The sequence below is a fragment of the Doryrhamphus excisus genome, chromosome 20 (assembly GCF_030265055.1).
Source record: "Doryrhamphus excisus isolate RoL2022-K1 chromosome 20, RoL_Dexc_1.0, whole genome shotgun sequence".
NCBI lineage: Eukaryota > Metazoa > Chordata > Actinopteri > Syngnathiformes > Syngnathidae > Doryrhamphus > Doryrhamphus excisus.
The window spans coordinates 5,898,325-5,916,027 of NC_080485.1; the positions used below are offsets into that span (position 1 = coordinate 5,898,325).

Consider the following 17,703-nt stretch of genomic DNA (forward strand, 5'->3'; position numbering starts at 1 on the left):
GTTTAGTGTGATTTTGTCTTTAGTTTGTTGGTCATGGTTATAACCAGAATAAAATAAAACGCAAGACAAAGATTTCGGGCAAAGCAAAATATATTTTTGGTACAAACTGATCACGATACAAAGGTTTAACATATAACATAACATATATATATATGATATATATATATATATATATATATATATATATATATATATATATATATATATATATATATATATATATATATATATATATATATATATATATATATATATATATATATATATGCATTTATGTATATATATATATATATATATATATATATATATATATATATATATATATATATATATATATATATATATATATATATATATATATATATATATATATATATATATATATATATATATATATATATATATATATATATATATATATATATATATATATGGCAATGTAACAATAGCAATACATGAGGAAGTTATGCCCATTTATTTGAGAAAAATAAAGCCATTAGTGCAAAATACTTAAATGCACGTATTTCATTCCATCACATAATTTTTCCTACAAAGCAGTGTTCAAGAATGCATATATAGTTTGTAAAGAATATGCAAATGTGACGATATGAACAACATAACAAAATATATATTAAAAAACTGTGTCATCTAATATTACTACCCTTGGGATCGATACTAGTGATATTTGGATCGAGCCACCTTCCCCCAGCAGGGGGTCCTCTATTGCATTAGAATTTTTCTGGGTGGGGGCTAAATGGTGCACCTCAAAACATTGTTTACTTCCATAGTGCCATATTTGTTTAATGTGAGCCGACTGAATGGTTTACCTCATTTAAGGAAAGCTTTAGCGGGCCAGATCCTGCAAGTGCAGGACGTGCAAGTGCTGAGTGTTGATTAAAATACTTGGACAACAAAACGTCAAAAACCCAAATCTGTTGTAATATATGTATAATAGAATGTATATACTAATAAAATGTTGATTTTTACATTATCTTACATTAAACTGAGTTGGTTTATTGAATTCAGTTGATATTAATGTTTACTGAGTGTAACTATGTTGGTGCAAAGGCGAATAAACTGAGCTCATGCAATGACAAATATTTAGCAAATTGTTCTTTTTAAATTGGACTCCACTGAGACTCAGAAAAAAATCTACCCGTGTTTAGTAATATGACACTGAGGCACACGAGAGACCGTGCATGCAGAAGAAGTTATCCTGTGAAACATTAATGAGCAGGACAGCATCGCAGTCATTGAGCCAACATAACAGGTAGACGCAGAGCCATGGGGACTGTTGAAGAAACTCTGAAGTGTCCTGCCTGCCAGGATTTGTTCACAGATCCCGTACAACTGCCATGCAGACATGGCTTCTGTCTGACCTGCATCCAGGCTGTTTGTGAGGAGGGTCCTCTCTTCTGTCCAGAGTGTCAGATCCTGCTCCCATCTAACCTCACACTGGAGATAAACGCTAGCCTTCAAAGAAAAGTGGAGGATTTCATTATCAAATCGTCATCATCGGAGCAACCGACAGCAAAACAATCATCTTCAACTGTCCACTGTGACCACTGCATAGAGATGCCATCAGAAGCTATTAGGACCTGCCTGACCTGTGACGCCTCGCTTTGCCAGGCTCATGCCCTGCTGCACCAGCAGCGATCGGCCCTGAGGGAGCACACGGTGGTGGAAGTGACCCAGGATCTACTGTCTTTAAAGTGCAAGGAGCACCGTGACGAGCTCAAACTCTTTTGCATGGAAGAAAGAGTCCCTGTTTGCTGTTTGTGCGTCTTGGTTGGCGTGCACAAGAACCACAAAGCTGCCCAGCTACATGACGCCTGCACGGACTTAAAGGTCATTTATGTGTTTTAAGATTGACATATCTACATGTTTGGGTTGTATTTTACTCATTTGTATGTCTGTCCTTAGAGCATGTTGGAGACAACCATCAACAAATTGCTGCAGATGAGATGTGAAGCAGAAAACGCCATTCAAGACTTGGAGTTCTTGTATACACAAACAGTGGTACAGTCACTGTGAAATAATACTACTGCAGTTTTTCATTACATTTTAGCATTTCAGTAATGATTTTAAATTCCTAGATGTCTGCGGCGGATTTCAGAGAGAGAATATCAGACAAGTACAACAGGATCCGTGTTGTGTTGGATGGCGATGAGCGCCTAATGATGCAGATCATAGACGCGGAGGAGGATTGCATGACTGAGTGGCTGGAAGCAGAGAGAGGAAAGATGGAGGCTCGTATCAATGAGATAGACAACCTTAGACTTTCCAACAAGTTACTTCTTCAGGAAACACATGATTTGAGATTCATACAAGTGGGTTATTCCGTGTCAATACCTTGTTCTATCAATATTTTCTAATGTCAAATGTATAACCTGTTTATTTATCTTAACAGCAAATCACTGAACAGAATCGTTGGTGAGTATATTTCCTATTGATTTTTGGCATAAAAGCTGGGACCTGCCATAAGCGAGTGTTCCTGTTTAACTGTAGTGAACCTCCAAAGCTGGCGCCCATTCAGCAAATAGACAAAGAGCTGTGTGATCCTGACAGACTGAGAACAATAGAAAAGCTGGTGGATGATCTGTCAGTAGCTCTGTCTCAGCACTTTCCCCGAATGTGGTCCTGTAAGTAAAATCATCTTATTCCAGTCCAATATCCAAGGTATTTAACATTTACCCACAACAAATCAATTCATAAAACCTTTATTAAATGGAATACAATCAAATAACTGCAGTTCATCGCTGTCTCGTCTACATGGGGCACTCAACTGTGTTTGACAATGTAAAAAAAACTTATTTCTAATTGCAGATCTTAGTTGTCCTGTCCTAGACTTAAAAACAGCCCATCCGAAGCTGGAGATATCACAAGATGGGAGACAAGTGTGCTGGAAGGAGCAACCTGACATTGAAGCTCCAACCACTCAGCCATACGACTCCCAATACAGCGTCTTAGCTAAGAAGAGCTTCACGACCGGCCAACACTACTGGGAAGTCATTGTACAAGAGAAACCCTATTGGCTGATCGGTGTCACCACTGGGTCAGTCAATGAAGACCATGGTCCGAGTCCGAGGCCTTCTGGCGTGGGTGTGAATAAGACTTCCTGGTGCTTATACCATGGGGAGGGACAGTACCTGGCATGCCATGACACCCAGGAGAAACAGCTGCAAGTTGGGAAGAAAGTCAGAAAGTTGGGCATTCTGGCAAATGTCCAAAAGGGGGAGCTGTCCTTCTACAATGCGGACAACATGACCCTGCTTCACTCTTTCAAAGTGGAGTGCAAAGAACCTCTCTTCCCCATGTTTAACCCCTGCATTGATATCAATGGACTCAACAGGCAGCCACTGACCATGTTTTGGATCAAGGACCCCTGGGATTGGGGTGGTAGTACTGATTGAAGTGAAGCGTAAAAATAATGTTGAAATCAATGTGACATGTACACAAATTAGTCTTTTTTTTCCCCCCGTGTATAATATAGCATCTAGTATTCGTGTTTTATTTGAGTATTTTACACTTTCTGGGTCAGTACCTGACACCACGATACCATATTAATATTTAAATGTTTGGTAAAACCACCCTCACTTAGTTCATGGAGTTAATGACCCTTGCATTGCTTGGTGTTTTTAGCAAGTAACTGCCCCCTCAGCACAACACAGAGAACCGAGGTCATCCATGCCTTCAGTGTCACATGTCAGAGTCCTGGAGGCGAGGCAGAAAAAAATACCCACTCAATAAAAAAGCTCTGTGTGTGGCATTTATTTGTCTTTAAAAATGTAATAATATAATATGACAAAGAATAACCAATAAGATTAAGATTAAATATGCCTTTATTCGTCCCTCAGTGGGGAAATTTGCATAACTAATAACTGTTTATGTTATGTTATATGTTTATGTTATAACATAAATAACATCATATTACATTTTAATTTGTGTACTTGTTATGCTATTATGCATTAATGTTAATCAATTATATATTTCATTCACATATGTGTAAACATGGCCAAATACTTTGAGTAAAACATCAACCATTTTCAGTCAAAAACAAGTCCAAGTCCGAGCTGTTACATAACTGATAAAACACATTACATCATCAGCAAATGTACAGACCATTTCAGATGTGATTCTTAAGAGGGCATTCTTGGATTAAATTACACGTGAAGTAAAATCAACTGCACAAACACCAAGTACCAAATAGTGAGTTGGGTTTAGTGCATGATTGATCCTGGGTTCTAACCTATTCTAGTGGAAGCAGTCGTACAGTAGTTGCTGATTATGGAGCTTTTGCTTGAGTCTTTGACTTGATCCAATCCAGGAAATTAGTGACCCTTGCATACACCCCTGGTTTATTCTTCATTCCACATTGATCTCCCCAGCTAACCAAACCATAAACGACATGGCTGTTGTTCTGCTCACAGGTCAGTGGTCCTCCAGAGTCACCCTAAAACAAGAAAAGTTAGATATACACTGCATGAGTATAATGTAGTGTTGTTCTTACTCACCTGGCATGAATCTACCCCTCCTTGTAGGTAGCCAGCACACAACATGCCATTATCCAAAACAGGGCCATAAACTTTGCTTTCAGAGCATTTGTCCTGGTTGATCAGCAAAACGTTGGCCTCCAGCAAATGGTTGGAACCATAGTCGGCTGTAAGCAGTAAAAGGCAAGTCAACCAACAAAATAAAGTCCAAAACATGGAATGGTCTTTCAAAGGAAGCAGTTTACCAGTCAAATAACTGAGAGGAACATACAAGAATGCAAGTACAGTACATTAAAAAAAAAACTGCACTTACAATCCTCTGTGGCGCCCCACCCAGAAATGGTACATTCCAACCCGTCAGCAAGCGGACCATCAGGTAAGCAGGCGGCCTTAACAAACTGGGTCTCGTTGGCACAAACACCCCCCGTGCCTTCCAGTCTCAGCAACGCTATACAAGTAGGATAGTGCCATGAATAATGTTAGCTACACTTAGTAACAGTATGTCGGGTGGATTTTATTACATTGAGACGGCAGCTAGCTAGCAACAAGGTAACCAGTCAGCCTTTATTTTATTTCTTCTCAATTACTTACCACTTCCACACAGAATGGGAGGAGAACTTTTTATGTTATCGCTGACTTCAGGGCTTTAAGGTAAAGTAATGTAAGGTCTCAATGTTTTGTGTTATTACTGCCACCTAGTGACCACAATACTACATATCACTTGTATTTCAATATGTTTTGACCAGTAACAGACCACAATCTAACAAGAAACTGCAATAAAATTTATTTATTATTTATTTAAATTTAATTTAAATTAATTTAATTTTATTTAATTGTATTTAATTTTATTTAATTTTATTTAATTTTTTTTAATTTTATTTAATTTTAATGTATATTTTATTTTATTTTAAATTCATTTATTAATTTCTGAACAACTGCGATATAACGAGGAAGCAATAATCAACCAGGGAATTAGAGAATGGATGTATAATCAAGAAAATGACTCCAAATATTTGTGCTAAACAAATTAATTAGTTATTAGTTAGTTATTAATATGTCCTTAAGTTACACCTTCTTAAGAATGATAAAACTTCCAGCTTGATCTAGAACATTCAAATTAACTATATGTTTTGAGCAATGCTCTGTAATATGAATCATTTTGGACATAAAAACAATCACAACACACATCTTTTGCCAGTTTGCTTTGTCATTTCCAGCTAAAATTAATTTAACTTTACATTTGGCCATGATCATTTGGGGCTTAGTAAGGTTAGTTAGGGTAATTATTTTTAGGGTGATTATTTTGGACAAAGACAGTATAAAATGGATGAATTAAAGTTCCACTATATCTAAAAGAAAATTACAATTACTATAACGACAATATTTAATTCCAATATTATGATAACCAGATCCCTTGATGGTAACTTCTATGAAAATTGCTCACCTATGTCATTGTGAACTGATTCTGGAGTCTCCCTGTAGTTCTCATGCACAATAGCCTCTTCAACGTTAATGATCTGTTCGGTGGGCTCGTCAACATCCAGAGACAGCCCCCCCATAACCACCTGCATGTCGTTTCCTGGTTCACTGTTCAAACACATAAAAGTGACATCTCAAGTTGAAGATATTTGATTTTTGCATCTATTCAGATTAGCAGACATCACAGTTGTTCTTACATGCAGTGTCCAGCTGTCAGAACCCAGCAGCTTTCGATAAGAACACCTCCACAAATGTGCTTGTGTGGCTGAGGGGAGCGCCTGGGTCTCACTTGGAGGGACACCTGCCAAGGTAGGGCCCCCGGTGGAACCTTCAAGCCCCCGAAGATTCGGGTCACGACTTTCTTTGGCTGAGGCTTCCCACAGGTGCTGAATTGTTGCATTGAAGGTGTGGCACTGGGTAAAGATACACCAGGACTTGGTTGTGGAGCCTGGGTGGGCTGTTGGGTTGTGGCAGGCTTTGTGGGCTGTGGAGTGGGCTGAGGAGGCGCTGGAGGAGCTGGAGGGGCTGGAGGGGAAGTGGTGGTAGGGGAGACTAGAGGGGCGATTCCAATTAGTGCCACCCAAAAATGCTTTTGTTTATGTGCCTTTGAGATTAAAAGTCAAGAGTGGATGTACCTTCAGAACACTCGGTTACATCACAGTAGTTCCACAGCAGCTTACGGCCTCGTCTGAAGAAACACCATGGCATCAAGTCTCCATCTGGGTTTCTGAAGAATAGAAAACATCTAACTTGTTGTGGCTGGAAAAAAGTGACACAAGAACGTGAAATGGTTCAACAGTACATTACAGTTACTGTACATGTATTTTCAAAGTTCATATACTAATGGTAGTTTCCAATGATGATATTTACAATGGGGCTTGAATCATTTCAAGTGCAACTATATGGTGGGCAATATAAGTTTGCGTACTAAGCCAAGAATAAACATTCGCGGCAGCCTCACCTTAGCTTTTTAACCCTTGATTTGATCAGGAAATCTTCATTCAAAAAATTCAATGATTTTTACTTGTTTGGATGATTGGACTCATGTATAATTATGTATAATATAGGTCAATGGACAAATATTTACATTTATATTATATTATTTTATGGCATCATTTTGCATCACCAACTTCCCTAGCCCGCACGTTACTGGTTACCCATCAATCAATTCCAAAAATCCCCATCTCTCTAAGTCCAATTGTTTGCGATGAGGGCGGCACGGAGGTCGAGTGGTTAGACCTCAAAGCTAGGAGACCAGGGTTCAATTCCACCCTCGGCCATCTCTGTGAGGAGTTTGCATGTTCTCCCCGTGCATGCGTGGGTTTTCTCCGGGTACTCCGGTTTCCTCCCACATTCCAAAAACATGCTAGGTTAATTGGTGACTCCAAATTGTCCATAGGTATGAATGTGAGTGTGAATGGTTGTTTGTCTATATGTGCCCTGTGATTGGTTGGCCACCAGTCCAGGGTGTACCCCGCCTCTCACCCAAAGACAGCTGGGATAGGCTCCAGCACGCCCACGACCCTCGTGAGGATAAGCGGTAGAAAATGAATGAATGAATCACCAAAATGTCACCAAACTGTAGCACAAATCAATACTAAACTAATTGATATTCACCTTAATGGCTGTTTGGCTTTGGGGCTTTTAATAGTTCAAAGGAAGTATCAAGATTGCAGCAACGTAAGACATGTCAAAAAACATCAGAGAAAATAATACAGCTGGGGCCTATGCTAATCTCTGAGAAAAGCACATTTTCTGCTTCACCCCAGACTGTCTTTACTTGCTCACTGTAGGATTTCTTCTCAAGTTGCAAAGTTAGCCAGTAACTTGATGGCTATGCTTTTGTAGCTGTCATAAACAACAGCATGTAAACACAGATATAGCATAACAAGTGGCACAGCAGGACAGCAGCAAGATACCCTGTTACTATTTCTGAGTAAAAACAGACCTGCAGAAGTTATGAGGTCCAAGACCATCGCTGTTCTCATAGGCGTTGAAAGGATCCGTCCCTTTCTCCAGGATGAAGTGGGAGTTCCAGTACAGGCATTCGGCGCCATCAATTGTCTCACTCACAGTGCCACGATATGACTCCCCATCATCCTCATAACAATCATTTGGACCTGGGAATGATACCGCTGTCAGTCAGCATGCTTGTTGAAACACTGAGTCCAAGATCATGTGTTTTACGGTATTTACCAACATGGCAGAAACGTCCTCTGAAGCCTGAAGGACACTCGCAGTCAAAGTCGTTACCATCCTTGACGCACTCGCCACCGTTCTTACATGGATTAGGCTCACATAGAGTATCTGGAAAAGAACAATAAACAAGGTGTGCTCGCCTTGGGAACTATAAAAAAACTTTTACGTTTTGAGTTCCTCACATGTTCTGCAATGTGGAGGCTGGAAGGGCTGTTTGCATTTGCACTCGTAGTACGGAGGAGTAGAAGTCAACACGCAATCACCACGGCCACATTTACCTCTTTTGCAAAATTTTGGACCTGCAACGTTAATAGTTATTAAGGTTTATATGCTGGATGAAAGAAGTGTCCAAACCCTACTAACAATTTAACTACTTTTATCAAACCTTTCTCGCATCTCCTTCCTTTGTAAGGTTTTGGACAGTCGCATTTGAATTTTTTCTTTCCTTTCTCCTCACAGACTCCATTGTTTTGGCAAGGATTTGGGTTGCATTGGCCTGAGAAAAAGTGGCAAAGATTGTTAAAGAGATTTAAATAACAATATACATGGCATAGGAAAGTACTATATGTGATATTTCTTACCCGTTGGCTCTTGGAGATCAAAAAGCCATTCACTTGGGTCGTCATCGTCGTCGTCATCATCACCAGCGCCATCCAAGACTGCAAAGAACTGGTCTAAAAGTACATTTTATATTATTCAAATATAGACTCAGCAAAAACATGAATGCAACACTTGTTTTTGCTCTTATTTTTCACAAGCTGAAAGCTTCTTGTACAGAGTATGTACACAAAAGGCACCTCAATTGGTTCCTCTCCTCATCCTATCTCTTATGGTGAGTCCAGCTAGCTTAGGAGGAAACTCATTTTAGCCGCCTGTATCCGCGATCTCGTTCTTCGGTCGCGACCCAAAGCTGATGAGCGTAGGTGAGGGTGGGAACATAGATCGACCTGTAAATTGAGAGCCTTTCCTTCCAGCTTAGCTCTCCGCGCCAATCCGTCTGTCGACCTCCCGGTCCCACCTTCCCCCACTCGTGAACAAGACCCCGAGATACTTGAAGTCCTCCACCTGGGACAGGACCTCATTCCCAACCCAGAGGGAGCACTCCACCCTTTTCCGACTGGGAATCATGGCCTCTGATTTGGAGGTGCTGAGTCGCACCCCAGAAGCTTCACACTCAGATGCAAACATTGAAGGTCACAGCCCGAGGAGGCCATCAGGACCACATCGTCCACAAATAGCAGAAATTAGATCCTAAGGACTCCGTACTCGGGTAACTCGGGTCTCCGTCGATGCAAAAGGGCAGCCTTGGTGGAGGTCAAGGTTACCGGAAACAGGTTTGACTTACTGCTGGCAATGCGAACCAAGATCCTGTTCCTTTTGTACAAGGACCAATCCTGTGCCCCCGGATCACCCCTCCCCAAAAAGGGTACCGTGAGATTTGTCAACATGTGAGCGATATAGGTCTGTACAAAGTACAAAGACAAGGTTTTAGCTCTTTGATTTCAGCTCATGAAAAATGGCACCAAACACTATAGTGGTCGTATATATACGTATATCATTTACGTATATAGTATTATGTGTTACAAAAGGAAATAGGATTCACTTACCCGTTATTATGTCCACAAATCTTTCTCTGATTTTCCCATGTTTTCCATGTTTATGAGCTCTCAATTCATGATGGTCATGGTCATGATGATGATGATGTTTTTTGTGCTTTTTAGGTTTCATCTGAATCATTGAAAAAATATTGTTTTTTTTTTTAGAATCTTTAAAAGTTGAAAATAGGAATCAATGAAGATCATTTCTTCATTTCTTTAAATAGGTTATTTATCTGAATGACAAAAATATCTATGTTGAATAAAATAAACGTATAGCAGACTTATTCCCAAGCACTGTGCTGTGACAGATTACTGTGTCTTGAGCGATGTGCAGCGGGATTAATTTACTACAATTCATTTACTATGAAATTGTATTAATTTACTACAAATGATTATATTTGTTCTTCTCATTCATGTAGGATGGCAGGCATTTTTGTTTGGGTTGAGCTGACGATTGCCACACACAAAACAAGTTCCTGGTTCTAGACATGACTAAAATTTATCCTACGTTTAATCCCCATGGAACATTTCCAACCTTGAAAATTCCGGTAATGCTGCAACCCTTATCTTAACTTAACATATTCCCACTTTGTTTTTTGTTTTTTTAAGAAAATATGGTTACTAACATTGGCTCCATTTTATTCACAGCATGAAAAAGAATAACAAAAGTAAATTTTCCAGTATAGTAAGTGTACGGATGTGGCTGTAGGGAACAGGGAATACATACTTCAGCAGGGATGAGGATCAGAGCCAGGAAAAGGCAAAAGAAGAGGAGCTTGAGGTTCATGATGGCAGCAGATCGGACAAATAGAGAGTGTGCAGCAGCAGATCTCTGTCATGCTTCAAAAGCTTTGCATGAGTACACTAACCTTTGATTCACCAGCTTTGTCTGGCAACTAGCCGTCGTGCAGGTCAATGCTATTGATTTTTAGCATACGTGTGAGGATCCAGAACAGTCACTAGTTCGATTCGGGTCACAGTGCAGAACCATAAATATTTTAATATCAAAAACAAACAACATGACCTTGTTTATTGTGAGATTTCTCTTAGGAATGGTGTTCTGACATAAAAGAAACATATACTGCACTAATGAATCATTATTATTATGTTTATTTGGGCACTCTTTATTGCTCTCTGGTTCTACCATATCTTACTTATTGTGTGGAAATATGGGCTAATAACTATAAAAGCAATCTTCATTTGCTAAATGTACTGCAAAAAAGGTCAGTAAGGATAATTCATAATGCCGCCTACAGAGAACATACTAACTCCTTATTTCTAAAATCACAAATACTTCAACTTGCTGATATAGTTAATTTTCAAACAGCTAAAATAATGCATAAGGCTAAAAATAACCAATTATCTAAAAATGTCATCCAATACTTCTCTACAAGAGAGGAGAAATATGATCTCAGGGAAGAACTACATTTGAAACACTTATATGCTAGGACTACGTTATGCTAGCCATAGCATTTCAGTATGTGGAATCAAACTATGGAATGGATTGAGTAAGGACCTCAAACAATGCACAACGATGAGCCAATTCAAGAAACAATACAAGCAGTTGATGTTTGCTAAATACAAGGATGAAGAGTCTTGAACCAGTCATGATGTGCTATACATATCACTATATTGACACTTACTATGGTACCCATTATGTCATTGGATGCTCATATCACCTCCTACTTCGGTACAAGGTGCATTATTTAAAAAAAAAACAAAAACAAACCTTAAACTGTATTATGGAAAGCAGGAAGTGAACAAATGTAACAGTTACTGATTGTGACAGTACCAGATGGAGGGGTAGGAGTTAATAAGCTTTGCTTCTTCCTACTCCTTTTGGACATGTGGAACTGTGAACTGATTATGGGATGCACTCAATTGTAATCTGATGCATGTTCAAATGAAATAAAACCATTACCATAACCATATTAATTCTAGGCCCATAGAATCGGTCTTGTATGCCCGCCATGCATGTGCAACCATGAGGGAAAAGTTCATAGAGCATAGTGTATTTGCAAAAACCAAATTGTTTGTTTGAATGTAGACTTTGGATCTACTGTACAAACACAGGGTGAATCCCAAAGAAACTTTATTTGCTAACTCACCTTACCTCAAACCCTGTGCAGTGTAACGTATATGATGCTATTTTGCATGCAACAGCAAAGAAAGGATATTTTATGTCATGGTATCATTTGGTTGCAGGTAACTGTGAAGACATGAACGTATGCATCCATTGGAAAACATTCACTTATTCTTAGAAGAAGCATATTTAAAAAAGGAAGAGAGAATAGTGTTATTATTTAAACACTTTTGGGGGTTGGAGGCTATGGAAATATTCAAGCAACTTAATCATGTACGACGCCTGTTCAGCCTTTCTGGTAAATATTTGGATCGGTACACTAGACTGACCATTTGATTACTTAACCTCACAAAGTGTCAGAGAGTATTTGGACCAAGAAACTATGATGCGTCCATCTATTTCCTTCCACATGTACTGGTCAGGGTCCTGCCCCACCTATTAACTTAAAAGGCACAGACAACCATTCATAGCATCACTGAGTGGAAATTGAACCCACGCCTAAAAAAGTCAGCTACAAAAATCTGACCGATAAGGTAATTAAGGAAAAAAATCAATTACTTTCAATGTTTCCATGAGGCCCCTGTGGGTATTTGTTAGCACCTTGAACACACGGACGTGGAGATGCTACATTACAGATGACAATAGGGTTAGCATTGGTTCCATGGTCGGCTTGGCCAGGACACAAGGCCAGGTGAAGGCAGTCCGAGAAGCGCCCTGCACAGAAGCAGAACAAAGGCGTCATATCATCGGCCCCAATGAATATCACCGACCCAGAAGGAAAACTACACAAAACTCCAATTCGACAGAAGTGCTTTGAGACAGGCAGCTGATGGGGCACCCCTCGATGCCAGGCTGTATACTCCCCATTAAATAACTCCACACACCAGGACTCATCTCCACGTCCCAACCAGCAGTCCTCAGTGGTGCCTTTGCGAGGAATGCTGGGATACGTGACTCCAATCTCCCAGTAGGTCTTCCCAGTCACATCCATCTCCCAGTAATGGCGGCCGGAGCTGAAGCTTTGCGAGCTGATGACATTGAGCGTGGCGTCAAAGCGTGAAGGGGTGTCAGGTAACTGCTTCCAAGTGTCTGTGTAGGTGACACTGTCGCCTTCTGGGGAGATGACCAGCTTGGGGTGGGCTGTGTCTGGATCCAAGCACACATAGCTGGAATCTGAAGATACATTTCACATGAATACATAAATATAAAGTATATATATACGTAAATATATGTGTGTATATATGTGTGTGTGTGTTCAGGCCGTCAAAAGTAGCATGTAAGTGTGGTCTAAATAAACAGAAATCAGTCACTTTGTAACTCTTAATGCAGAAGTACAATTTGCTGCATTTAAGTAAGCTATGCCAGAAATCCCAGAAAAACGTGTGTCTTTGAACGCAACTCCTCATTTCTCATAATAACAGAATCTGATTAAAAAATTCTGCTATCAAAGAAGACATTCATTCATTCATTTTCTACCGCTTATCCTCACGAGGGGGTGCTGGAGCCTATCCCAGCTGTCTTCGGGCGAGAGGCGGGGTACACCCTGGACTGGTGGCCAGCCAATCACAGGGCACATATAGACAAACAACCATTCACACTCACATTCATACCTATGGACAATTTGGAGTCACCAATTAACCTAGCATGTTTTTGGAATGTGGGAGGAAACCGGAGTACCCGGAGAAAACCCACGCATGCACGGGGAGAACATGCAAACTCTACACAGAGATAGCCGAGGGTGGAATTGAACTTGGGTCTCTGGGCTGTGAGGCCTGCGCGCTAACCACTCATCAACAGTGCAGCCCTTAAAGAAACCATTAATTCATTTTCTACCGCTTATCCTCACGAGGGTCGCGGGGGTGCTGGAGCCTATCCCAGCTGTCTTCGGGTGAGAGGCAGGGTACACCCCGGACTGGTGGCCAGCCAATCACAGGGCACATATGGACAAACAACCATTCACACTCGGCAATTAACCTAGCATGTTTTTGGAATGTGGGAGGAAACCGGAGTACACCCACACATGCACGGGGAGAACATGCAAACTCCACACAGAGATGGCCGAGGGTGGAATTGAACCCTTTAAAGAAACCAGTAAATAGATTTTCAGATAAGTCTTAATCTGATTTACATTTTCAGTTAATTTGTCGCTGTTAATACAAATATAGTATATAATCCTGCCTGTCATTTATCTTTCTTTCAAATGGCCATATTTCAGATATCATGTGACATGATTAATCATGATTAATTAATTTGGAAACTGTGATTAATCTGATTAAAAATTAATCCCTAATCATTTTACAGCCCTAGTGCACACACACACATACAATGAAGGTTAATAAAAGTTGGGTGTTAACCAACAGCTTTGGACAAGCGTCTTCATCACAGGCGTGTGGGAGGAGATAAGCAGAAGCAAGTTGTTGGAGAGCCTGAAGATCTGCTCTGCTGTTGACTCATCCAATCTCACACTGCAAGGGTCCGAGTTGCTGAGCACATTCGCTGCTCTATAGAGAAAGTCCATCATAAATAGAAACAGGATGTTGTTGCAATGAGTCACACGGAAGAATATATTTTAATCCTGCTTATGTAATGAGAGTAATTACAGTTTAATTACATACCTGTGAACCACCTCCATGCTTTGGTGCTCAAGCCAAGGCTGAGGAGAATCAAGATGAAATTTATGGAATATATGTAGACGTACAGTTCTATGCAAACAGCTTATGCAACATTGGATTGGTTGCTTTCAGATAGTTATAATGACCATGAAACTATTTGTTGGTTAGCAGGCTAATTCCTGGCACATGGAGGATGATGAACAGAGACGTGGTGCCATTTGTGAGTGATTCAATTTATGGTAAATAAATAAATTCCAGATTTTCACAAATCTTCCCCACTATCTCAGCAATTGTACTTACAATTGTACTTGTACTACTGCTGTTTTACTTAAGGCAACATAGCCAATGGTGGCCAAACACTTGTCAGTCCAGTATGGAATACACTCCTGATCAGTTGAAAAACTGCAAGAATATTTTTTTTTCTTTTGCACTGTTGGGCCTTAAGGAGGTTCTTAGTAGAGCTTCAAAAGTGGGAATTTGTTTTTTATGCTGGGGGGGGGGGGGTACTGGGCATCTGGAGTTGCCCAATTGATGGATGTTTATTTATTTATTGCTGCGCCTTGCCTTGGTAAATAATGGTAAACACAGAAGAGGTCCTTCAGTCATGTCGGATGCCTTTTGCAACATCTCCACATAGCTACCTGCCGTTTGACGGCCCTGCACAAGCTGAAGTGCCATTGTTCCATTGAAGGAATAAAAACACCCTAGATCGTGATGCGGAAAACATCTTGTCATGACAGTAATGTTGGAAGCCAATTTTGTGGTGTTGAGGGAGATAAGACCCTTATCTTGCAGATGTCGTCTGATGGTTGTCATCTGAGTCAAGGACCGTACCGTGTCTTGACGGTTAGACACTTTTTTGTTCCATAATCCTTAGGAATTTTTAAAAAGATTGTTTTACTACGTCCAACCTCAGCAGCAATGGCACTCTAGGAGATGCCTTGTTTATGAAGCTCAACAATCCATCCTCGTTCATAGAAAGAAAGCTCTTTTTGTCATCAGTAGAATACCTGACAGAAAATGACATTGAGGAGAAGTTCTGGCCAAATTAGTATGTCTTTTAAAGGCTGCCATCTTAAACTGATGAAGTCTATTTCACTTCATGTTTGTCCATCCATCCATCCATTTTCCTCCGTTTATCCGTGTCCGTGTCGCAGGGGCAGTTGGGAAGCCCAGACTTCCCGATCCCCGGCCACCTCCTTCAGCTCCACCGGGAGGACACCAAGGCGTTCCCAGGCCAGCTGTGAGACATAATCCCTCCATAATCCTGTCCTAGGTCTGCCCCGGGGCCTTTTCCCGGCTGGGCATGCCCGGAAAACCTTACCAGGGAGGCGTCCGGGAGGCATCCGGACTAGATGCCCGAGCCACCTCAACTGACTCCTCTCGATGTGAAGGAGCGGCTCTACTCTGAGCCCCTCCCGGATGACTGAGCTCCTCACCCTATCTCTTAGGGTGAGCCGCCCTTGACCGCCACCCAACACACAACGCACCGTTTTTTTTGTTTCACTTTCATTTCTTCTTTGTGCATTTTGAAGCACGATTGATAACCTCTTTAAGATCCAACAGAGCAAAATGCTAATTTTGTGTACACTGTATGCAGTAGCCAGACAATAAAAGACAATTTTCCTTTCTCATTCACCGTAACGTCGGCGTGTGCGTCCATGTGGTCCAGTGTCAGCGTGAGTCCATCCAGGCCTCGTTCTATCTCCTGGATCAGAGACCAGTTCCTCTCCATAAGCCAGTCCACACTTGAGACAGCAGCCCACTCCTCGGCCTCAAGGTGCGACAGTGTGATCCTCAAGTCCTGGTCCAGTATGCCTTGGATCTCCTTATGTTTCTGTATTATGTCCTCCTTTATCATAGAGGACTTTTTCTGTGGTACAAACACTCATCAGTAGCGTACTGCATATTCTGTTATTAGATTAGATTAGATTCAACTTTATTGTTATTGCTCATGTCACTGGTACAGAGCAACAAAATGCAGTTAGCATCCAACCAGAAGTGCAGTTTTATAAGTACCTTAGTAGTAAGTAAATGTAGAAATAGAATAGAGCTGTAACAGCTGGACAGATCTATGTACAAACTATGACAGGCTGTGACTATAATACAGTGAGGATATGTACAGGGATATAAATGATATAATATGGCTATTGCAGATTATGCAGATTATAAACAGTATGCACAGTATGGATGTGACAATATATAATAACAGTAATATGTACAGTATTGCAATGAAGTGACTATGATACAGTGTGGATATATACAGGGATATAAGTGACTAGAGTATAGCTATTGCAGATTATATAAATTATAAACAGTATGATCTATGAATGCAACAAGATATAACAGTAATGTTATAAATGTAATGTATGCATGATTGCATTGTTGGGGAAATCGAACATTGGGCCCTTTGGTAACAGGCTGCATTGTGAACCACTTCCACAATCTTATGAGATCCAAATGTGAGGGTTCTGCCCTTCCAAACATAATAATGCTCTGTTTGAGCTTGGAAATGTGTTATTATGTACTTACTGTGATTTCTGATTGCTGTGCAGCCAGATTCCTCTGTCTGGCTTTCAACGCTTCCCTCTGATTCTCAAGACACTCCTGATGGCTTTTTAACATTTCCTGTAGAGAACAGTGCAATGTGTTTGCAAGCTGATGCTCTTGATAATTATGAAGTGTTGATAGAGTCAATGGATGAATGTGAATTGATCAGTTAGTTCGGTTCGTATATTTGTTATGGCCAATTTAATGTATTTAATTCAACTTAATGGGTTTTAGCTTTCTGTCTTGGAAAGCATGAACAAAGGTATCAGATGCATGGTGGGTGAAAATATATTTATATTAATTCATATTTCTGATTCAGGTTATTTTAAAACGAATTATCCACATCTTGTTATTGTAGATTTACACACACCGAGTTGCATTTTACTCCTCTAAAGTGCTGCAATACACTTGTTTTTTTCTGTCAATAATTGACCTGTATGTAAACATGATTTCCAATCCTGACTTACTCTATCAACTTTTAGATATGTGATTTATTTTTATGAATTGCCCAGGGATACCTGCCAGTATACACCCGTTAAATGAGATACTTTTGTTGTTTTGTCTTATGTAAGATTCTGTGATTATATGTGTGGGAAAAAAATCACATACTGAATTGGTAACTGCTGTGGCGTGGAGAAGGGGTAGGATTTAATAAGCTTTGCTTCTTCCTGCTCCTTTTCAGACATGTG

The 17,703-nt window shown here is 40.2% G+C and overlaps 3 protein-coding genes across 3 annotated transcripts; 1 reads left to right on the forward strand and 2 right to left on the reverse strand.

Moving 5' to 3' along the window:
* Positions 1 to 2,422: 2,422 nt before the first annotated feature.
* Positions 2,423 to 3,487, forward strand: LOC131107944 (E3 ubiquitin-protein ligase TRIM69-like). Its single transcript, XM_058058470.1, has 2 exons — positions 2,423 to 2,642; positions 2,827 to 3,487. Exons 1-2 carry the CDS (start codon positions 2,633 to 2,635, stop codon positions 3,411 to 3,413), a joined length of 597 nt encoding a protein of 198 aa, XP_057914453.1. The 5' UTR covers positions 2,423 to 2,632; the 3' UTR covers positions 3,414 to 3,487.
* A 337-nt stretch (positions 3,488 to 3,824) lies between these two features.
* Positions 3,825 to 10,665, reverse strand: habp2 (hyaluronan binding protein 2). Its single transcript, XM_058058469.1, has 13 exons — positions 10,497 to 10,665; positions 9,779 to 9,899; positions 8,753 to 8,845; positions 8,557 to 8,667; positions 8,354 to 8,470; positions 8,169 to 8,279; positions 7,921 to 8,092; positions 6,608 to 6,699; positions 6,170 to 6,524; positions 5,938 to 6,080; positions 4,807 to 4,941; positions 4,515 to 4,660; positions 3,825 to 4,453 (listed from the first exon to the last, which is right to left on the reverse strand). Exons 1-13 carry the CDS (start codon positions 10,554 to 10,556, stop codon positions 4,286 to 4,288), a joined length of 1,824 nt encoding a protein of 607 aa, XP_057914452.1. The 5' UTR covers positions 10,557 to 10,665; the 3' UTR covers positions 3,825 to 4,285.
* Positions 10,666 to 12,402: 1,737 nt separating this feature from the next.
* Positions 12,403 to 17,134, reverse strand: LOC131108299 (probable E3 ubiquitin-protein ligase TRIML1). Its single transcript, XM_058059266.1, has 5 exons — positions 16,997 to 17,134; positions 16,104 to 16,337; positions 14,468 to 14,505; positions 14,211 to 14,353; positions 12,403 to 13,025 (listed from the first exon to the last, which is right to left on the reverse strand). Exons 1-5 carry the CDS (start codon positions 17,087 to 17,089, stop codon positions 12,403 to 12,405), a joined length of 1,131 nt encoding a protein of 376 aa, XP_057915249.1. The 5' UTR covers positions 17,090 to 17,134.
* Between the last annotated feature and the right edge of the window lie 569 nt (positions 17,135 to 17,703).

Coding starts and splice junctions, on each gene's coding strand:
- LOC131108299 (XM_058059266.1), bottom strand. CDS start 17,089: ATGTTAAAAAGCCATCAGGAGTGTCTTGAGAATCAGAGGGAAGCGTTG. Junction 14,354..14,467: donor AGCATGGAGGTGGTTCACAG/GTATGTAATTAA, acceptor CTTTCTCTATAG/AGCAGCGAATGTGCTCAGCA. Junction 13,026..14,210: donor GAAGACGCTTGTCCAAAGCT/GTTGGTTAACAC, acceptor ATGTATCTTCAG/ATTCCAGCTATGTGTGCTTG.
- habp2 (XM_058058469.1), bottom strand. CDS start 10,556: ATGAACCTCAAGCTCCTCTTCTTTTGCCTTTTCCTGGCTCTGATCCTC. Junction 8,280..8,353: donor GCCTCCACATTGCAGAACAT/GTGAGGAACTCA, acceptor GTTCTTTTCCAG/ATACTCTATGTGAGCCTAAT. Junction 4,942..5,937: donor ATCAGTTCACAATGACATAG/GTGAGCAATTTT, acceptor CTACTTGTATAG/CGTTGCTGAGACTGGAAGGC.